Here is a 24,244-nt window from a genome sequence, read left to right as displayed (position 1 = left end):
AATTGTGCATTGATTGACATATAAAGTAGTAGCCGCACATAGATATTATTATATACACATTTATGAGACTCTGTTTTCTTATATTTTCATATTGGCATATAATAATGTGAATAACAGTAAGAGAGCATTGTACTACTTTAGTCAGTCAGGTATTTGTATATGTATTTATCACTTGCCTACTCTACCGGAATTCCCGGAAGGCTCCTGAATTTCGGGGAGTCCTCCCAGACTCCCGCAAACCTCCCGCATTCACCGAAATTCATGGCATTGAATGGTGGCGGCGGGGCTTAATCATTAAGCCCCCATCCCACGCTATTTAATGCCGTGAATTTCGTCATTTTATAGTGGGGGTGGGGGGCTACGGTGACGTGATGACGTCGCCACACCCCCTCCTACCCCCGGTCACGTGACTTCTTTCCCGGATCTCACGGGGGAGAAATTTTAAAAGTTGCCATGTATGATTTATTTGTGTATAATCTTTACAACACTGCTCTCTGTGACATCACCTGGCTAAGGAATACTTTCTTTTCATACACAAAGTGGGCTGGTACGCTTATATGCCAGAGATGCTTTAACTACAACTTTATGTCCATTTTTTATAAATAAAAAAAAAACTGTTGTGCTTGAGAAACAAATATTTGGAGGGATGCCCACAATCTAGAAAGCACTCACCCCCATTGGCACTCTGGATCCTCCCTCTTTGTCAACAATGCAGAATACTTTAAAAACAAACAGCTCTGTATTCATATCTAGCACAGTCACTGCTTGGACAGGGCATAGACACTGTGGGCCTCAATTAGAGTCGGATGCAATTTACACTGAAATCGTAAGTGTAAATTGCATCCCGTAATTTGCACAGTGCTTAGAGTGGCATGGATCTTTAGATCCATGCAACTTAGAATACTGTACAAATTGCACAAACATGCCTCTTTATCTGCCTTATGGGCTGGCGTGCGAGTGTATCATGCGCAGCGCCCTGTAAATCAGATAATTAAATAAATAAATAATGTAAAAAAAAATTAAAAAAAATTGTTAATTTCCCCTCCAAACAGCACAAGGGTTGGTTGCTGTTTGGGAGGGGGTGCACACCTTTTTTTTTTTAGTTATTATTTTTTTTACTTTGTTTTTTAATACACTAAGGGCCTTTGCACCAACTGAAAGCACCCGCAAAAGATACTTCTCCTACTATCAACTCAAAATAGCATGTAAAGAGCGTGAACACGCATTTACATTGCTAGGTTTGCCCACTACCTCCCCCGTTCCACCTCTCTAAGTGCAGAGAGGTGCAATGGGGAGATCCATCTCGGTCAGAGTGTGAACTGAGACGGATCTTTGGCCAAAAGTGCTTTTTGCGCTGATCAGAAGGACTTGCGTCTGATTCTAAATCAGGCCCAGTATGGTCAGTGGCTGTGTAATAAATGAACTCAGTGCTGTTCATTGTACCGTCTTTCTCCTCTGTTGTCGATGCAGAGAGATGATTGGTACAGCATTGGCATTGGTGTTTACATAGGGTGGGACCCTGGAATGGGCGACCCACCATTGATCTAGTTGCGGGAGTGATGGGGCTGGCGAATAACAATTAATTTGTGGCCAAATAAAACTTTGAAACTTGTATGCAGTGATTGATGTACACAAGCAATTTGAGGTAGTGTCTATGCTTATAATTTCATAATTAATTATAATTGCCTGGCATCCTCACCGCCAATGTTTTCTTGTACTCGCTGAACCATTCCTTTACTTCTCAGTCTCCTCGTTTAATATGATATATATTTTATATATTTTTTCTTGGCATTTACACCTAGCCAAATATAAATATTCATCTAATATTCGCACATCTTTTAGTTTAAATAAATGAAGATGTATTATTCTTTTAGGTTAGTGTGAAGTCCAAACAGTTAATACATTTATGGATTGGTAAAAATATAACATCTGTAGGTTAAGTGCAGGTCAAAAAATTTCTTCTTCCTCTTTCTATGTGCTCAGAATACTGTACCACATAAATGACAATGACAGGCCTTCAAAATAATTAAACTGACATTTCCTATTTCAGCAATAATTCAAAAAAGACTTAAGAAAGAAAAGAAGGCAAAAAGAAAATTGCAGGAAGCCTTAGAATTTGAGACAAAAAGAAGGGAGCAAGCTGAGCAGGCATTGAAACAAGCAGCATCTTCAGAAGGGCTCCGGGTCCTTAACGGTAAGGCTGTGTTCAGTAGATTTACTCAGCTTTCTATGCATATGTACATATTGCGGGTTATTTCTGACAGTAAGAACATAGTATGGTTTGCAATATGCTTTTGTGCACCTGCTGTGCTTGTTTCTGCATATTGGTGAGAAGATTTTTTATATGCATGGTGATAGTAGTCTTCTGGCCTGACAGTGCACAAATATACAAATAAAATAGGGGGTTACAAGACTTATACATAAATGAGCAATATGTGAGTTAACTTGCAGATATACAATTTATTTGTAAGCATACAATGTCCCAGAATGTCCGGGAGACTCACGCGAAATGTGTTCAAACGCCGCAATTCACCCGGAATCGCGGCATTTGGCCCTGCCCCTGCTGTAAAATGACGCGTTTTGCGTCATTATGTCACGGGTGCGGGGCCAAAATGACGCGATTTTCGGCGCCCCACCCCCCGCATGCCCACCTTCCCCCCGGCAGCTCCCGGAAGCCCAAACAAAAATGTTGGCAAGTATGTTTGTAAGTGTCCACAGTGATTTTTCTATCCTAACGGGCTGGATTTTAAAACCCACTAGGAGGTTATATAAACATGGATTTTTAATGTGATAGAGTGTACACCTCAAAGTACAAACAAAAACATGCAGGGAAGCAATGTAAGTAAAAGCTCAAAATGTATAGACAAGGCACATGAATGGCACACTGCCCTTTTGTTCCCTCATCCATGTGAGCCTACAAAAGTAGATAAGAGATTATAGTCTTGCAAAATCACTTTAACAATGGACCATAAGTACAGATATGGAAGGCACAGCTAGGTTATGACATGTTTTGCACACTTGTAAATCTCACAATGGGAGCTCATATCAACCTCATTAATGCATGTCATATGCACAGGATCAACAACAAAGTAAATTAGTACAGATTCTCATTTACAAGCACCTTAAATGTATAGTCCATTATGGTACAGGTGTACAGTCCTTACCTGTCAAATTACGTGTGCCACAGGTGACATCTGCTCTCCTGCTCTTTGCCTAGAGGTTGAGTACCGGTGCAGTTCTGCTGCTAATATCATTCATTTTTTTCCCTGCTTTTAGAGGCTTTGACCCCAGAAATAGAATCTGACCGCAACGGGGCCAGAACAGATGCTGAAAGGACAATACAAGGTAGGGTGTGCATCGTCCATAAATCTAGATCTTGCATGTGAGTGTTGTTATAGTGTGCTATTCAGCCATGTAGCTCACCATCTGGCTGAAATGAACACAAGTGCAAACAAGGTTACATGTACACTGTTGTTTATTACAGTAAATTAATTGTGTTATGTTTAAAATAACAGCTAAGGGGTCAACTCTGTTTCACACAATGTAGATCTGCATAACTTCTAGAATTCATATTACTTATACAATTACTATTTTTTCAATGGTAATCATTTTATTTATATATATATATATATATATATATATATATATATATATATGTATATATATATATATATACACACACACATACATATTTAATAATTAACACATGTCAAATTGCAGTCATGAAAATGTGTTGCACTTAAGGACTTAGCAATGTTTTCTTATGTAACGTCTAGAGAAGCTCGGGCTCGGTTTTCCGAAAACCAAGTCCCCCTAACTTAGCAGATCAGAGAACTGACCTTAGCCAGCTCTGTACTTTCGCGCTCCCTTGGAATTGAAAGCGAGGCAAACCGTCATTGTTGTGTTTCATAGACAGACACAGAAGGGGTAGCAGCGTTCTTGGCAGTCTGCAGTGTAGTTGGCCAGCGTCATAGCTAAAACTGAAAGAGGAGGGGTGACAGTATTCTTATAAGTCTCCAGTGACATTGCTTTGTACCATTGCTCATACAGAAACAGGAAGGGTGGCAGTGTTCTTATAAGTCTCTAGTGACATTGCCCTGTACCATTGCTCATACAGAAACAGGAGGGGTGACAGTATTCCTATAAAGTCTCCAGTGACATTGCAGAAGGGGTGGCAGTGTTTTTGCTACTTTCGAGTCTCCAGTCACAGTGTTCTTGTCACTCTCCAGTCTCAGTGCCGTTGGTCACACAGAAACAGGGGTAGCAGTGTTCTTGTCACTCTTCAGTCTCCAGTCACATTGTTCTTGTCACTCTCCAGTCTCCAGTCACATTGCTCTGTGCCAACGATATAGATTCACATCAGTCCACAGAACACCAGGAGCACCAAGCAGCTTCTGGCACCAGTCATGATGATACTAATCCCTCTACGTCATCTGCTAAAGCCTATGTTCCACTGACAACCTGTTAGAAAAACTAAGGGATGTCATTACAACATGGCTTAGCCTGTTTGGACACTCCTGATATGTCATTTCTGATAACGCCACCAAAATTGTGAGAGCATTACAGCTGGATGAATTCCATCACATTCTCTGTTTTATTTACACAATCAACTTCGAGGTACAGAGCTTTTTTAAAAATATCGGGGACCTGCAGGAGATGCTGTCTGTGGCCCAAAAAATTTCAGGACATTTTCGGGATTCTGCAACAGCATGTAGGAAGTTACAGCATCTGCAAGAAAAAAATATTTTGCCCTGCCACCAACTGAAGCAAGAGGTGGTAACAAGGTGGATTTCCACACTTTATATGCTTGTGAGGATGGAGGAACAGCAAAAAGTCATCCACGCTTACCTCACAAGCCATGACATTGGGAAAGGAGGGGGAATGTATTTTAGTCCAGCGCAGTGGAGAATACTTTCTGTGTTGTGCAAGGTGCTGAAATGATTCAAAGTAGTCACCTGTGAAGTGAGTTCAGACACTGCTAACTTGAGCAAAGTGATTCTCTTAATTAGACTTTTGGAAAAGAAGCTTGAGGAATTGAAGGAGGAGATGAAACAAATCAATGTCGAACTTGTAAAAGTACTTTATTCGCTTTGCCAGGATCAAAGAGTTATCAACATCTTGAAATTGGATCACTACATTTTGCGGACTTGATTCTAGGTTTAAGAGCTATGTCTTCTCTTCTTTCCAACTGCCCCAGATCACAAGAGATGCAATGAAATGAGCTCCTGGTGAGAAAGCTTAAATGGTACGTGACACAACAGCGTTCTCTCCTTCAGTTTCTCAGGCTACTGCTGATAAGAAAACACTAAGCTTTTCCAAGAGACCCAGGTATGATGCAGATGAGTCAGCAGAACATTTTGACATCTGGTCTGGTCTAAAAGAATTGCCCAAAAATTGTGTCACCTCTCCCGTAACTCGACCTGATTCTACTATCAACATCCAACTAATAATGGTGGAGGATTATTTTAATGACAGCATAGAAATAGACACGTGAGACAGTCCCTTTACATACTGGGAGGAAGAAAAGGCAGTTTGGAAACCCATGTACAAACTCGCTTTGCAATACCTAAGCCGCCCACCCTCCAGTGTTTACTCGGAAAGAGTTTTCAGCACAGCCGGGAACCTTGTGAACGATCAGAGTGGGAAGCTACTTCCTAAAAATGAAGAAAAGATGATGTTCTTCAAAATGCACTACAAATTCCATGAGGAAGGCCTTTGCCAGCCATTACATCAAAGTACAGAGACTTCTGTAATGGTGGATTCCAGCGGGGATGAATTAGTATTGTTTGAGGATGATGTACAAACTGATGAGGGTGAGAATGATGGTGAGGATGATGACAGTGTAGATTGCAGGTGCTGAGATCTAGCTGAGAGAAGGAAGCTAGCAGATGCTGTAATGCTTATTAATATTTTGTGTATAATGGCATGTATAATGGCATGTTGGCAATTTTATGTTTTTCGACAGTAAAGTTTCACCTTTATTAGAGAGGGTTTTTTTTTCTTCAAAAAGGTAAATGTTCATTGAAAGCACTGTTAGCTTAGCTGTCTTAAGCAAATTGTTAGCTTGTTTTGTGGGGGGCCCAAACAAACCAAGCACTTCAGCCACAAAAGTGTCACTCCTTGTCACTGAAGTGCTTGGATTGGTAAACTGTGCATGTCTTTTTTAAGATCCAACATAAGGGTAGGTTTTTCTTTCCTGACACTGCTGTGTGGCACTGGCAGTGTTTCCTAGATGTGATATAAACTGCTGTGTGTTGGTGGCATTGCTCTAACCAGCCTCTTACTGCAGTCTTACATTTCATTAACAGCACTGTAACTTAGCTACCTTAAGCCCATTGTTAGCTTGTTTTGTAGGGGTCCAAACAAACCAAGAATTTCAGATACAAAAGTGGCACTCCTTGTCACTGAAGTGCTTGCTTTGTTAAACTGTACCAGCTACCCCTCCTGTTTCTGTGTGAGTTTGTTAAAGCTTTTTAACATGTGGGTGGGTGGACGGTCCCAAGAACAATTGCATCTTGCACCACTTTTCTTTTCTGCCACTGCTGTGTGGCAATGTTTCCTAGATTTGCTATGAACTTCTGTGTGTTTGGGTCGTTGCTCTGTCGCTTAGCACGCTGCATTCTTTGTCCAAAAGTGTAGGAAAATAATATTGTGACCTGTGAGGTTTTCAAAATTGACTGGAAATTACTGGAAATTAGTCTTATTGAGGTTAATATTAATGTAGGAACAACAAAAGAGCACAATTATGTGATTTTAGCATATTTTAGCAATTTATCTAAAAAATACAGATCCAAAACCAAAGCCAAAACATGCAAGGGCGGTTTTGCCAAAACCAAAACCAAAGCACGGGGGTCAGTGAACATCTCTAGTAATGACCGTTTTGGTGTTGATGTTCATACCTTTCAGTGACTGAATGTGTGGCCCTCGTAGAAATTACCTCAGAATGTGTATGTGATGGAGGGGAGAGCTTAGTTAGTGGGCATACATCACATTACCTCAGAATATAAACAGTATGACTGAGAGACATAACATCAGAGTCAGTGAACGAAGAGACATCCTGCTAGGAGAAAAGAGACAGTATTGGGTACATTCAAGGAGCTGAGAGAACAGAGGAGCTTGTAATTGTTAGAGACTAAACATGTGAAGTGTCATCCCCGCAGAGGAGGGTTGACCGGGGCTGTGAATGCACCATAGATAGTGCCAGATCCAAGTGAGTAATGTTACCACCATAGAGGAATGATGAAATGTGTACAGAATAAATTATCCATTACTGCGATTTACATTTTTTTTGCACAAATTTAACTGTAAGGAACTTTAAAAAGTTAAAATCAGGCATTTCAGGTTCTATTTTGTCTGGGTTCACCTACAGTGAACAAGACATTTGGAATTGAGTCCTAGAATTCATGTGGTATACAGACGATGAGTGAAAATCTTGGGCGCTTTGTCCGTATACATATGTCCGAGGCATGTCATTCAAATATGGTTCAAATTTTAGAAACTATAGGGAGAGATTCATCACCTTGATGCTTGGCAACTTTTATGTCTTTCCATTGTCTATCCTCATACTTACAAGCCCACATTGCTGCAGTCAAATAAGCCAATATCTGGAATTTACATTTTTATTTTTTTTCTGGGAAACTAAATTTATTTAAAAATAAATATATAAGGTTTCTTTAAAATCCCAAGTTCATTTTCACGTTCCAACACAGCATGGTATGTGAATAAAGCCCTGATGACTACTTTTAACAAATTGTTTGAGGTTCTTATCCAGTATAGAAGCATATCATTTTGTATATCAAAATGTTATTGATGTGTAAAGGAAATATTGCTTCATCATCATCATCATCATCATCATCATCATCATCATCATCACCATTTATTTATATAGCGCCACTAATTCTGCAGCGCTGTACAGAGAACACACTCACATCAGTCCCTGCCCCATTGGGGCTTACAGTCTAAATTTCCTAACACACAGACAGACAGAGACAGACAGACACACAGAATAGGGTGTGGGAGGAAACCAGAGCACCGGGAGGAAACCCACGCACACGGGGAGAACATATAACCTCCTCACAGATAAGGCCACGGTCAGGAATTGAACTCATGTCCGCACTGCTGTAAGGCAGAAGTGCTAACCACTTAGCCACCGTGTTGCTTTACATAAACTTTCAGCAAATAAAAATATTATTTATGTACCGAATTAAAATCCAAAGACTGACAAAGTAAATGTAAACCTTCTTTTCAGAATGTGTGTGTTACATGCTTGCACAAAAAAACATTTGCAAATAAGTAACTGATTGTAACTTTGTCTGAAAGTTAACTTTTACATTGTCTTGTATATTGATCACACTTTATCTAGAAACACATTGTGTATTCAGAGGAAATCAAATGTACAACAATAACTTTTTGTCTTCTCTTTGGATCAATATTTATAACTAATAACTAATTCAAACAGAGCAAATTCTTTCCTGACACTTTGAAATTGTATTGCTATTTAACCTTTACTCATACATTTTAATGTGGAAGTTAGGAATATATAATGTTTAAAATTTGATTTAGATAAAGAAAGGCACTAAATGGAATAACATTTGCATTGAGTTCACATGAAAAGTCATATTTTCACCTGTTGCATAGTCCCTTCTAAATCTCTTTATATGTGGCTGAAAGGCTGTAGCATATATTTCTGGATTTTACTAAATATACAGATGAATCTTGAATTTTGTATAAAGATTGCGCATTCTATGCCCCATGCTAGATAACATTCAAACGGTACCATGCCAAATTACTTACACAGTTCATTAATAGGCCAGATTTTATTGTGTTCAAGCCAATATGCTAAAGAGTGTTGTAACTTCATCTACTTGTCTTTAGTTTCTTCTTCAGTTTCAACATCACTACATTTCCACTTTTCCACAAAAACAGGCTAGACAATGGGATGTATGTGCCCTATTTTCTCAGCTTGTGTTCTGGAATACGGTGGTAGTTCGTTTTCTGGCTCAGACAAACCAGACACAGTAGAGAGCCAATGGCTGGACAGACAACATGTATAATGTAATCCTGGCTGTAGGTCCAGCCATTGACGCTTTAAAATCACAGTTTGCATTCGGAACATTACAAATGACGTGATTTGGTAGCCTCCAGCTTTTGCAAGGTTGGTTTTTACAGTGGGAGGGAATTCAAGTTGCCGCAAGCACCACTTGTCATTAACTTGGTAAGTCGCAATTTGTACATGACCGGTGTTGTTGTCATCAGTATATTGTCGTTGCTCTCTACAGTATCGGGTTTGTCTGAGCCGGAAAAACCTACCACACCCATGGAATGTTGTGTAATAAAGCAAAGAATGACTATATAAATGATATAGTTATTCTAAGAGTAACATTGAATCTAGGAACATATGACAATGAAATAGAATATTATATTATAGAGTATTATATTAAATTGAAACTGAGGTTATTAATATGTTGTTTTTTTAATTGTGGTAAAATCTGACAATATAACCTTAGTTCACATCACATTGGACACCATTGATGGGCAATCTGATACACTTCAGGGACCACAAGAACAGCCTGTAACAGATTCTGGATACTATATTACTAATCTTGATTAGCACTGGCTTACCTGAGGTGCGGAGTCTAACGATCTCCCCGGTGTTCACCAAGAACCGCCGCAAGGCGGGGTGGGCTTCGCTGCCAGGAGTCGCAGGTCGCGGTCCCCAGGTTCGCCTCAAGATGTAGTACAGCGGAGTGAAGCGGTGGTAGCGGAGTCAAACAAGCCGGTTCGGTACACAGGAATGGAGTCAGGCAGAATCAGAAGGCCACTCGGAGTCAACAAGCCAGGTTCGGTACACGGGTCACAAGAATAGGAGAATGGTCAGCAAGCCGGGTCGGTACACAGGGATAGGAGAGCCAGGGAAGTCAAACAGGCAGAGATCAGCACACAGGAGACACTGGAAACTGGAAGACACTGCAATACACGAAGAGCAGGAGCCAGGAACAGGTAAGTGTTGCTCTGACACTCAGCGAGTGTCAGAGTGAGGTTTTTATACTGAAGGGGATTCAAAATCCCCGCCTCTAGGGTTGTGGTCATGTGACCGCCTCCGGGTGCGGTCACATGGTCCTGAATGCGGAAGTGCGGCTGGACGGAGCGGCGGGGATCAGGTAAGTCCGTGACACAGCCTTCTAACTTAATCAGTAATAAGTTCAACAGCTTAAAATACAATCAAAGAAAGAGACTCCTATCTGTCATAACATACCAACCAGTGGCGGATCCAGGGGGGGGCGATAGGGGCAGCAAAAAGTTGGGTCCCAGCCGCCGAGCAAAATGGGAGGGGCGGAGCTAAGTGCGAGCGGGGGGCGGGGCTAAATGTGGGCCAGCCAATCAGAGTGGGCCCAGCCGGCGCTCAAACCTGGAGGGGGCGGGGCCAATCGCGGGTCGAAAGGCGGGATTTAATGCGGGCCAGCCAATCAGAGTAAAGGAGGGGCGTGATTATGCAAAATCGCCCCCCCCTAAGCATAAAGTCTAGGTCCGCCCCTGATACCAACAGGCCTTTTAATGTGAGATTTGTGTTGCATGATATAACAATCAAATCTGACAATTCCTTGTGACTTATAGGTGACCGGATTTTCCACCAGATTTTGAAATCAAGGTGGAAGGCTGGAACAATCACGCAATTCTGTAGAGAGGTTTCCATTGGTCAACCTGTTGCACTTGTTGTTTTGATTGTGCCCCATGATAGAAAATGAATCTTCAGATATGTAAGTGGAGCCAAATATAAGCACAAAGAACTTTGCAGTACACTGGAGCATATCAGGGTCAACCTAAACATTCCTTACTTTACCTTACTTTAATGAAATTAACAGGAGTCATGCAAATGTTTTAAAATGAGGTAGTAAGGAAACCAGGGGTGCAGACTGCAGATGTGTTGCTGGTGCTATGTGGCCACCCTGCATTATGCTGAGCAGAAGGTCATGTGATGTAGAAGTTGGCTGCTTCGAGCATGTAAGACCAAATTCAGTCTTATTATCTGCTTTATGACCCGCGGTGCTTCACCCACTGCTTCTTCTGTTAGTAAGAACTGGGGCCATCGGTTAAGCTCAGCGGGGTATAAATAAAAGAATAGGATAGATAATGCCTAACACAGAAAAGAGTTGGGGGCAAGAGGTGAAGGCTTGTATGGCCACATGTGGCCTTTAGCCAATCACTGCTCTATCCTAACATCTAATATAGAGTTTTTCAAGAAGCAGAAAATGACATGTATGTGTTTCCTTCTGTATACCAAAAAAATATTGGTGTTAGAAGTGAGTCTGCCTTCTTCTAATCGTGTGAATAGAAGTAAGGATAACTGAGCCGAAAAGAAACACTGGGTTATGTAAAGAAGAACAAAGTAGTCCCTGACTTGTATCCAAATGTTGAGTGGAATTTTGAAAAGAGCTTGGATTAGCATTATAATTTCTTATTTGAACCTTCTCATCAGAATACTCCTGTTTGTGCCCATGTGGTATTTATTTTATCTTAAATAATTTAAGAGTTTTCAGTTGAAATGCATCAATTAAAATGTATTGATTAAATAAAACAAAAGCTAATATTGACTGCAAAAATAATTGTATCTATAAGTAGACAATTGTTTCTTGGTTTTCAGGTTAATTTTAGTTACATTGACATCAAATAGGCATGATGTACTGTATATATAGATTAAAGGATAAATATACCATACATGACTCTGTTATTTTTAAGGGTTTAAACATATTGATTAAGGTGAGATAGATAAAACAAAAATAACTGTAATAACAATAAAAGATAAATATACTGAGCAGACTCTGGGGTCTTTTTATCATCAGCTCATAGCTCCAACAAAAACATCTGTTTTAGCCAGAGAAAGGCTCATTTTTCATTCACTCAATTTATTAAAGGGTTAATGCCAGCAACAGCACTGATTTAGCCGGTGCTAACCCTGTTTTCGGCGGATTATCACCGTCTCCATAGGGCTTTATTGGGACAGCGAAAAGGTCAGCTTTTCACTGCTTGGATTTTTGTATCTTTCAAATTTAATCCCCAGGCATACATTTCAGCCACGCTGGAAAGGAGACCAGTGAACAGGCAGCTCACCTCTTCCTGACTCCTCCCCTGCAGGCTGATTACTCCTCCCTTCTTCCAATGGTCTGCGTGAGGTGGTAGTAGGAGAGTGCTATAAGAGGTCAGTGTGGAGTTTATTGCTGCAATGATCTGACTGTGGAGGGAATGTAAATGCAGTCTAACATTCGAATGCATATTGTCCAGACCACAGTGTTGTATATATATCTGATTCCTGCAATAGACTGAAGAGATATTTACAGCCTTCAATAAATTTGAGAAATGTAAGCATAGAATCATCATATATTTATAATGCAGGGGCGAACGCAGGATTTAGAAGGGGGGGTTTCCGCCCCCCCTCCGAAAAAAAAAAAAAATATTGCGAGAGGGAGCTGCTGCCCATTTTGGCGAGTCTGAATTCTACAGCAGCCGCGGTGCTGTCAGGCAGCATCCGTGGCAGTGCTGTATTATACTACAATACAGCACTGCCACGGGCGCTTCTTTGACAGCGCCGCGGCTGCTGTACAGTACGTTGGTTCACGGAGGGGAGGGGTTTCTTGAGAACCAGAAACCCCCCCTGCGTGTGCCACTGTAATGGTAAACCAATGGCAACCCATGTGGTTAGCCATGGTTTTGTATGTAAAACTTAGCAATGGTTTGATTGTACCTGGAGAAATCATATTTCATAGGATACACAATGGCAGCAAAAATTGCCCAGCATTAAAAGACAATTTGATGCATCTGTAAGTGTAATAATAGGTATTATGTGTAATAAGTGCAATTAACTAATGTTATAGAGAAGCACACTCTTTTGTAACAGAAATCAAAAAATATAATTTGAATATGAAAAGTCAAAAAGTACATTTTGTTATCATAACTTGCATTAGTATGTTCATAACGCAGATATACCACAATATTTTTTCTATTATTATTTCAAATGTTCAAACTATATTAATGAGAACATCACTTGGAGAACTAATTATTTCTATTTGTCTTGTGTCACACTTTCTAATTCCCCTATATTAGAACAGCCAAAGCAAATTAATTGCTTTTCCAGCAGTTGAACCACAGCCAAGAATGAGCTCACGTTCTCTTTCCTCTTACTTCTTTCTAGGACTGTATTGTGTTAGATATCCCTCTCCATACAAAACATGGTCTTGAGAATATCTTTTTACACTTTTTTTTGTTGCCCCACACTTGATGAAATGTACATAGGTTTAAGTGACCCACTAGGAAAGATAAAGTTCTTTTACATCAAAACAGTTAAAGTGAAATTAAAATTAAATGAATGAATCTCAGTGAAGCAAAAAAAGCAGTAATTAATGGTTCCCTTAATTGTCTTCATAAAATATTTGCATGGGTCTAATTTGCATAATTTGCATGTATTAATTAATCTTTCAAAGGAATTTTGTGCTGAGAGAAGCCAAAAAATCTCTTTGTTTTATTTAACATCTAATGAAATATTTATCTTCTTTAATGAACTTCTCATCTTCATTAAAATAAAAATTGTGCAACTTTGTGTGTTTTAAATGTTTTTATAATTGAAGTCTTCTGAAAAACCTCTTTAAGCTTCAAATGTCGACAGAACAAACATATTATTATGCTTTCTGCATCATTTAACTTCAACGTACAGTATAAACAAATGAAAATGTATACAACTGTTTATTTTTGTTTTATTATGACACAGAGTAAATTAAGAGAATATTCTGAGTTACATTTCTATTTTGCAGGCAGTTTTGTTATCATGAATCTTAAGTTGTCAGACTGATAACTGTGTATATTCTTAGACTGACAAGGAAGTAACAATACATTTTATTTATAGTTAAACTATTTTTATTGTTCAAGCAAAACAATCTAGTTAGGATCCTTGTCATGATACCATTCAATCATCATTTTGGTTTCTCCATATTTAGCATTGTGCTGGGAACAAAACATCACAATGGTAGTTTTTCATCTAAGACACAAGTTAAATAGTGTTTTTTTTAAATCACTTTTTGTACAGTGGGATAGTTATTGTGTACAAGATCTCAAAACATCTGTCACAAACAACTTCTGCCATATCATAGTCTACCCTTGTTTAAACATCCGTGTTCATAAAAAATATAACAAATATTCCGGCTACTTTATACGTAGGTGGAAATAAACTTGCTATTTCTGTTTAAGATGCGTTTCTAAGGTTGCGTAGCTACTATGGTAAAAGCCACCACAACTGTACATACTGGTCCTAATTTATGGTTTGCACTGGATATGACCTGCTAAACAACTTGGTTTTTCATTAGTGCTCTGATGTACTTTGGTGTGTCTGAAGATTTTTAGTACATTGCACCCATATTTACGCCGGTCTACAAATGTTGAAATGGAAGTTTAAAGGGCATTCCATTAAAAATATCATACTGCTAAGGAGGATTTGGCACTGCGCTTTGGCCATTTTGTGCTTTAAAAAATATAAGTAAAAGTTGTAAATAAAAAAGTTATTAGTGTTTCTCCTTATCTAAATTTTAGGTATTAATAATTATGTTTGGCCAAAACATACCATCTTACATTCTATAGCACAGCTCCTCCTAATTTATACCAGGATACTCTTTTAATCTCCTAAACTATGGTAACATTAAGTACTCAAGCTTTATATATATTATTCATATCTTAATTAATCTTTTGAATTTGTAACTTTAGTGTAACCTGGTCTCTGACCTTTGTAAAGATATCGATACACATGAGGCAGAATCAAAGAGGGAAAGATATGCAATATACAGAGTGTCCTGTCCTATGTGGGAGAAACTCATTCCTGTGATGCCTCTCCTTTCTGTGTCCCCCCAGCAGGACATGTTGAAAAGGTTTAAGTGGGAGCAGGATTGAACTATTGTGTTGAAAGCTGCTGATTAGATGGTTGCCACTGCTTTAGTTTGGATACATGCATATAACTTTATTTTTACAAATTGAGGAGTCACGTGATATCTTTGAACATATATAACATTTTTAAAATGCTGCAGCGAGCAAATAAGCAAAATCTAAGCAGGCCAACATAAGTAACACATTAAATACTTGGTGTAGATTGCAGTTTTGTCACCATATTGTGGACCTAGTGCTGTCAGGCAATCTCTTAAAAGATTGTCCATCTCTCTCCTACCTGTTCTTGCAGCTTTCTCTACCTCCTGCTGCTTGTGTCTTGAGCTCAGTAACTGCTTGTCTGAATCCTGGAATGTTGGAGCCCTGTTTGGAAAAAGGACAGATACATTAAATATGGAAAGGCTAGCAATAAGTGAACACTCTAAGCCTCCCTCCCCCTAACTAGTCCCAGCATTAAATAAAACCACACATGTTTAATAATTAGGCTTTCCTCCCTTCAGCCAGCCCTGACATTAAATTAATAGCATTCACATTTAATAAAAAGACCTAAATCTCCCCAACCAAACCCAACAATAAATTAATAGTTTACACATTTAATAAATAAACCTAGTTCCGCCAAAACAGCCCATACTTTACATTACTTCTCACCAAACTCAGCCCTCTGTTTAATTAATAGTGCCCAAAACACTGCATTATTAATTTAATAGTCTCATCACCCCATTTTAGCATAATTAACCCAACCATAAACCAAGTATCAAACTAAATAATCCCCATCATCAAATAAATAGCCCCCACCAATAAATTGATAGCTTCCATCTACTATTAATTGATTAGTCACTCTCACCCTACCATTAAACTTATAACACAAGTCCCCACTCAAAATACATTAAAAGCCCCCTTCCCACTGTCCCACCACACTTACATTGAAAGACCCTTCCCACGAAACTACCGTCTGCCCTGCAGAGCTGTAGCTTGCATCTTCACACATGCTATCAGCAGAAGAGAGACGGGCAGGTACACACAACTTTGGAGACATTGGGGGAAAGGATATAGATGATAAGCATTGTTTCTATCGTAACCCTGCTCATATCTCAGTGACTCAGTGGCAACTGGAAATCCCCCTAAGTGCGCGGATGTTGGAGGTGTAATGTTTGGCTTGCTTGCCCTTGCCTTAATATATTTTCTGTGCTCCTGTTTTGGCACTGTTATTTGGTCTTATGTAAAAATGCCTGGTGGTACATGCAGGATCATGTATGCTTCTGCTATGTGCTGGCCCAGTCACAGTGTGACATGCCAAATATATTTAACATGTAGTACAGGGTATAAAACAATTGTCCATAGCATCAATAGCATTTGGATTAGTTGACTAGCCAATATGTACTTTCTATATGATAAAGTGGTGATTCGCTGTATCACAACTTTCAAGAGGACATCAACACTGCTAAAGGAATTGTAGATGAACTTGTTTAAATCACTCCTCTGTCCATTTGACCAACTCTGCATTTTTAATAACCTAGATAGAGCCATATATAAAAGCTATAAAGAGTTCTTCCAAACAGTGGATGGTTTTGAAACATTTTAGCCCAACTCATTCTTAAAACCATTAATAGTCTTTCTGGATAAGTAGTACAATAGAGGCCATTGATCTATGTTGCACTCATAATATCTAGTAAAGACTTTCTCAATCTGTGATACATATACCCCCATATCATTAAGAAATGGAAGTTATGGGGAACTGTTGAAGTCACCGTAATATCTTTGAGAACGAGGAAAATATATGATACTGAACTGCTCGTAAATTGGCCAGATATGCAAAACGGAAACCATTTATTACTGCAAAGGGCCTGCAGAAATGTTTAGCGGACATTGGTCCACATGTCCACGGTACAATGTTACTTATTTGGAAAGATGAGTTGTTAGGAGAAAACCTTTCCTACAACCTTGTCACCAAATGCAAAACAATACTTAGATAAACCTGAAACATTCTGCGACAAAGTTCTGGGAATTTATACAAAAATGTTACTTTTGGCCACAACCACAAAGATAATTTTAGAAGAGAAAAGGTGAAGCATTTGAAGTAAAGAGCACCTTGCCACCTGATCAGCATGGGGATGGTTATATTATGTTTCTGGCATGTGTCGCTGTCAGTGGTACAGGAAATATTGTCGGTGAAAGAAAGAATAGATTCCAGTAAATATCAACAGATCCTAGAAGCTAATGTCCCAAAGTCATTAAAGCTATTGAAGCTGAAAAGAAGTTGGATATTTCAGCAGGACAACAACAGCAGTGAAAGGTTAGAGTTTTAAAATGGCCTTTATAGTCCCCAGACTGGAATATTATTTAAAACCAGTGAAGATCTGTGATCTCAAGCATGCAGTACACACATGAAAACCTAAGAATGTTTCTGAATTAGAAGAGTTCTGCAGGGAAGAATAACCTTCCTAGACCAAAAATAGTAAAGCAGCTGCCTGTAAGAAATATTTGGGATTTGGGAGATGAATTCTGTCAAAGGAGGCGTTAGTAACTACTATCTGTCAGTGTACCCAACATTTACGCACTTGACATTCACTGTTTTCCCCCAATCTGTTAGCTCAACAAATAAATAGAAATTGTGTGTTTACGGTTGCAGAAATATGTCAATTTTAAGTTTGTACCCTGCAGAAGTTGTGTTAACTTATTCTCACTTAGATATTCAGTGAAACATGCAATTTGTCAGGAGTTGCCCAAATATTTACATGCAACTGTATATAAGTAATGAAAACACATTTTGAAAACATATTTTAAACTTTTACAAACATAATGGATTGCTTGGCCAACACCTATATATTTAGGAGTTCTTGGAAAACATTTTGCACAACTTAGAGGGTACTTGGTATAAATTGGTAAACAATAGGGGTTATTTGGTAAACATTTACTTTTCTAAGGTAACATGACACAAAAAGATTTAAAAACCCTGATTTAGTAATATTGAAACAGTTGCACATTGCTTTATATATCTGCCCATAACTAGCTGTTGTTAAACCAGTACATACACCCAAATACATAGTTAGGGAAGGGACATAAAGAGAGACATTTGCACAACTCCACCTACAATTCCTTAAATAAGTGTTAAGTCTCTCTTTTTTATTTTGTTTGTGAAACATGAGATCATAGTTTTTTTTAATACAGCTTTTACTATATTCTTTTGTTGAAAAAATAACTTTATTAAGTGCATGGATGACAACATTTACATTCAAAGTCTAATAAACATACTTAAAAGTAGAAATATATGGGCAATATACTGTACAGAGCTTTTATTCATGTTACCAATACATTCTGTAGTCGGCAAATGTTGCCTCTAGACACAGCAGTATTGATGTGACAGTTCCTTGCTTATCTGATTGCTCTGCTACCATCTACTGGCACATAGCTGCAAGTTACAAATTACAAACTGCAATATAGTAAATTATATATTAAAATTATAGCACACTGATTTCATATATATATATATATATATATATATATATATATATATATATATATGTATATGTATATATATATATAAATAGTTTTAATTACCTAATTAAGAAATAATTAGTGCAATTTTGTGCCAAAACCAGAATGAGGATCAGATGAAGTCAAATTTATGTTTCTTTGAAAGAGTAACTAAATGCACGATACACTTTTATTTACATTTTACCAAACTCTTGAAAATATTATTTGTTCACTTTCAGTATTTTGTATAGGCTGTTTGGCCTTCTTACTAATAATATCAATATTACAAGTTTAGCTTTAATCATCACAAAACCAAATTGCTTAGATTTATACTATAGGCAAAAACACAATATGCTGTTTTCAGGAATATTTTATGTATTAGTTCTCTTGAGGCAAATTTTGTTGCGTGCCTCTCATTTATAGAAGCACAATGGGTGCATTACTTTTATTTTAACTCACAAATTTCATGAGAAATAGAAAAGAATATCTTTGTTTACAGTACTAGTGAATTGCTATAGTTGTTGTTATCTCAGGTCTCTAATGATCTGCAGAACAATGTCCCATCCAACAAGTACTTGACATATACATACAGATACAATTTACACAACTCATACTTAAATTGTAATATCTCCAAAGTTGATTTTCAGAGTTAAACCAGTGGCCATAGTTTATAATTAGGGTCGGGACATATAAGGGAAAATTTGCACCATTCCATCTACAAATATATCTTGTTTTGACTTTGAGTTTTCAGAAAATACCATTAGTCTGCTTATACATCCTGTCATGGCAAAGAAAATCCACCCAAAGTCACCAAAAATGTTTTTGGGTTTTTTTTTATAAATGAAATTGCAAGAAAGTGAACTTAAAGCAAATGTGTGTACTTTTGCACAAGCACAGCTAGTTTTATAAGTAAGCTTGTGGTGTCTGCGGGGGTGCAAATGTTAGTACTGGCCAATTGAGGAATTAATCAGAACAGCTTTCCTTGCTTAGTAGAGATATGATAGATTTCTAAGGCATACTTTCATCAATGTAATAAAAAAACTTGAAACAAATAAAAGTATACTTTTAATTGAGACAGTGCCAATGTCCGTTCACTCTCATAATTAATTGAAGCCATAATGGAGGCAAAACCAAGAAGTGTTGTAGGATAAAAATTGAAAAGTTGAAGTTAATGAAGTGGCTAGTTCTAAACTGGTGATCATTTGTACTTTTTCACTGTTTCTACATTACCTGAGGAATTCACCATACTCTAAAACTAAGATAAGTTTTCTGGCAGTGTATCCAAAGAAAGAGAAGTGGATATGCACCTTGAAGTGCACTTGGCTTACAAGTAGGTGCACTAGCATTGTGTATCCACAGATTTTCAGGTTTTTTTAAATGACACTTAGTGCCTAAAAATTTAATGATGTACATGTCCTGTTGTGCATACATTTTGGAAATCGGTATGGAGTTGTATTTCCTCCACTGTGGTAGCTGCCCTTCCTTGTGCCCTATGGTCTGCCTCTTTGGTATTACACTGGAAGGGTGTTTTAACAAACTGCTGTTTAAATATATGTTTAACCTAACTTTGCTGGCTAAGGTTATTCTTGCTAGGAGATGGATGGCACCCAAACCTCCCAATGTTCATAATTTTATTGCCCTGATCAATGATGTCTGGAAGCATGAAATATTTATGTATGAGAGCAGGAGAGGCCTTACACAAATAAGATTAGAATTGGTAGCACTGGTACAAATCTCAGTCTGTTATTCATCCCCATCAAGATGATGATGATTATGATGTGTAAGTTGGAGCCTTTTGCTTCTCTGTCTTCGTTGGCTTCTTTCTTCCTCCTGCCTATGAGGGAGACAATTTACAGCAGGAGTGGATCCAGGGGTGGGGAGGGGGGCAATTGGAACTATCACCCCCCCCCCCCCCCCCAGCACACTGCCACCTCTAATGTTTTAACTACAGTCCTGAGTGCAAAACTGGACCGGAAAACAAATCGGAAGTGACATCGATCTGAAGACCCTCTATACAACTAACGGGGATGTTGTGATACAAGAAACAGCAGGCAGATAGTACATATGGCATATTTTTGTTTAGTTTTATCACCACAATTAGCTTGTGTTGCTGGCACATCTGACAATAACTTTGGACAGGTGCAAACATTTTGTATATGGGTAATTGCATTTCTTTTTTTAAGGAAAATTTCCCTGACAAAAATATTGCTATTCATTTTGATTAAAGACATCATAAGCATTTGTCCTTTTATTAGTTTTTAAATAAACTTAAGAAATCCTATAGTAGTACAAATCTACAATGCAAAAAATAAAATTGAACGTACAGTATGAAAATTCATTGCACATCTAAGGCTCATTCACATGTATCCACTGTGCTTTTGCAGTATTTTGCAATCCAGCACATAGAATTTAACTTTTATTTGACTCGTTTGAAAACAAATTTTGATGCATTAATAATGCATTGAAAGCACATTTGCAGTGCATTCAATGGGATCCATGTAGCTTTGGTGTGACCTGTCAGATATTGACTGCTTGTCACCAGAGAGAGAAGAAAGACAGCTCCTAGATTTGACTTGCCTTAGTTGCAATATTTAAGAGCCAAATAGGGATCAATAATAGTTGTTCTTCATCTATATATTGTTAAATAAAAGGCATATTGGGTCCATCCACTTGTGCCGCTAAGTCCCAGCAAGGGTCACTTAGGGCTCATTTATGGGTGGTTAAAGACTTTGTAATGGAAATTAATGAATTATACCTGGATCATCATCATCTCTCTATATATATATATATATATATATAGCGCCACTAATTCCGCAGAATTGTACTCACTCAAATCAGTCCCCGCCCCATCAGAGCTTACAGTCTACTTCCCTAACATGTACACACACACACACACACACACACACACACAGACAGAGAGAGAGAGAGACTAGGGTCAATTTGATAGCAGCCAATTAACCTACTAGTATGCTTTTGGAGTGTGGGAGGAAACAGCAGTGTGATGAAGGTAGGAGCACTGTGATGAAGGTGGGATGAAAAGGGCAGCAGTGTGATGAAAGGGGCAGCAGTGTGATGATTGGACATACATATCTGTTATTTGTTGCTCTTATTGCTGTGATTTTATAGCTATGTAGGGTTTTACTTAAAATAAAGCAAAGAACAAACCTGACCGATTTGTATCCTAAAAGACATTAATTTTTGATATACATAGTGTAGTAGGGCACAGGGCCTACAGGAGTCGGAACTAGAGAGGGAGAGGAGTCGGGACTGGAGAGGGAAATGAGTCGATACTGGAGAGGGGGAGGAGTCAGACTATAGAGGGGAGTGGTCAAGATTAATCTATAAACCATCCCCTCCAAAGAAAAATCTATATCCGCCCCTGATTAACTGCCCTGTGCGGTGTCTAAACATGTATTTGTTTGCTTCACTTTCTCTTTACTGTAATACTGTTTATGCATTTCTACTATTTTTGATGGTCTTCTATGTCAAATGTGATGCATTACAATGGTCTTTTACCCCCCTTTTGTGGCTCAGGCCTAAAGGTTCACACGGCACATGGATATGTTAGGATTGTTTTATTTAGCTAGTTTACCTATGGGTTTTGGTTGTTTTGTGTTGTATATGTGTTCCGAAAATGTCTATTAAAAACATTTTAATTATAAAAAGAATGTAATGATAAATGCTGAAATAAAATTAACAAATAATAATAATTTCTTCTTCCTCTTCTTCTTCTTCTATATATTTTATAATTCATTTAATTATGTGTATGTAAAATTAAAATGCTTTTTATTTGTATATAAGCCTGCTGAGGTTTCTCTTGGGTATAAAATACAAACGTTTTTGTCATGTATTTTTTTATTTATATTTAGCACCATAAATATAATTGTAATGACAGGTGCAGAGGTATATTTAACCACAATCATTTTTCATTCTCTTTCCAGATGGAAGACTCTATTTAAAGACCAGTGTTATGTACTGAATATACAACAGAAGATTTTGTGGGAGCGTAATGTAGATTCATTGTAAAGTCTGAAGGATGTAAATGCTCTGACAGTAAAAACAATCCATTTGCCTACCAATGTTCTCCAAGTATACTGCATTGTCAGGCTGGTGACCTGTGACTACTGGGGAGTCGGAAAGGTTTTATAACTGTGTCAGTGGCACTCCACTTGTTGGATTTCATGTGCGAGGCTGCTGCAATTCTGTAAAGACTGCGATTAATAACAAACAAGACCCAGTGTTCTTCTTTTTATAAAGGAACTTGTCAGACATTTCCATAACTGAGCACACTAGAACCCTCCAGCAGTGGGCGCTAAAGATATCTCAAACATTTTATCACACCTAAACCAGCAAAGATGCTTAGAAAGAAGAATCCTAAAAGGACACGCACTGAAATGGAAAATCAAGAAAATACAAACACACGACTAAAATGGAAGTTTTTACATAGTAACAATGTTTTCTTCTTAACATAACACTCTTATCCTACGATGAAAAATACCCGCTCTTGGAAACTGAACTACTGTATTTAACGAGAAGAACTCTTTTTGCTGAATGTAATCTAACTACTTTATGTTCTTGAGCCTCTTGTCCAGAAACAACCAAACCAGTAACAGAACGTTCTTCTTCAGTACTGTGAGGTTCAGGAAAAATACTTTGTTTATTAAAACTGCAGGCCATGTGTACATAGACACAGTCACAAGGAAGGTATTATGTATGCAGTAGACTACTAGTGTTTAGAAAGATAATTTTAGACAATACAATATGTTTTGTCTCTCTGTTGGTTATAAAGAAGCCTTTATAGTTTTAACGCATGCAGGCATGTAAATATTTGTCCTGAAGTCACAGTATTAATTGATAACATTTTAAGAATCTGGTGAGAAGAAAAGTTCACGTCAGCCACTTTTATTTGTACATGAAATCTTTTATGCCCCGAATCATCACCAGGAGGATTAGTATGTGGCTGATCAGCAAGTCAAGACACCAGAAATATTTTTATATAACCCTGACCATTTTGAGTGAAACTTCTTTGAAAAGTCAAAACTAAACACTTGATATGCCCTTCCTCTAATGTTGAGTATTGACCTGAAAGTTTTCTGTCTACTCACTACTGTATGGTAAGATCACTGCCCATGTTCTTATTGTAGCTGTACATTGTAGTGTAAAAGGAACTTTTTTTGTCTTTTTGATGTGTTAAATGAAACTACATATTTTCACCATGAGTAACTGGAAATCAGAACATAACCTATGGGATCTGAAAAAGTCAATTTTCACATAATTTTGTAACTTATGTGTGCCCCTGTAAAGACTGAGCTCATAAATTAGTTCTAGAAAGTGTAAAAATTTTGATTTCTACACATATCTAGTTTTATGCACATAAAATGTAATTTATTTTGTTATAACACGTTAAAAGTTGTTTTTAATGTCAAAACTGAACTTTTATTCATTTCAACTTGGTAATAAGTATTGTTTGTGTTTAAAACAACTGGAGCTTGTAAAGTCTTCCATAATGTACTCTGACATAATTTTTCTGTGCAAGAACCTGAGCTATACATTTCAATTCACCGTTGTAATTTTTAAATAAAAACATTGTATATACAATTTCACATTCTTTTTTTATGAACCAAGCAATATTTTTCAATAAAATATTGTTAAGACTTTGTAATATTTTTTTTTAAGCTTCAAAATTTCTGTACTAACTTTCCACTGAATAACATATAATAGGAAATGCTTTTTACTAGTATTTGCTACCTTTTTCACATGCAGTCTTTAAGGGGTAAACAGCCATAGCCTGTTGATCTTGATTCACTAAAAGGTGCTAATGAAAAGAGTCTAATAAAAGTAGTCATATTAG

At 37.8% G+C, this 24,244-nt stretch overlaps 1 protein-coding gene across 7 annotated transcripts in view; it reads left to right on the top strand.

Moving 5' to 3' along the window:
- The window catches only part of DACH1 (dachshund family transcription factor 1), a 305,348-nt gene extending 281,310 nt beyond the window's left edge, over window positions 1–24,038 (top strand). For all 7 annotated transcript variants that reach the window (XM_075199812.1, XM_075199811.1, XM_075199809.1 and 4 more), the window contains 3 exons: window positions 2,051–2,194; window positions 3,277–3,345; window positions 22,335–24,038. In XM_075199812.1, coding sequence (XP_075055913.1) covers window positions 2,051–2,194; window positions 3,277–3,345; window positions 22,335–22,372 — 251 coding nt within the window. In that variant the 3' untranslated portion in view covers window positions 22,373–24,038. The remainder of the gene's footprint in view (window positions 1–2,050; window positions 2,195–3,276; window positions 3,346–22,334) is intronic.
- The last annotated feature ends 206 nt before the right edge of the window (window positions 24,039–24,244 follow it).

The sequence above is a fragment of the Mixophyes fleayi genome, chromosome 2, assembly GCF_038048845.1.
Source record: "Mixophyes fleayi isolate aMixFle1 chromosome 2, aMixFle1.hap1, whole genome shotgun sequence".
Classification (NCBI taxonomy): domain Eukaryota; kingdom Metazoa; phylum Chordata; class Amphibia; order Anura; family Limnodynastidae; genus Mixophyes; species Mixophyes fleayi.
The sequence above is the reverse complement of the archived record's forward strand: the minus strand, read 5'-3'. Positions and strand labels throughout refer to the sequence as shown.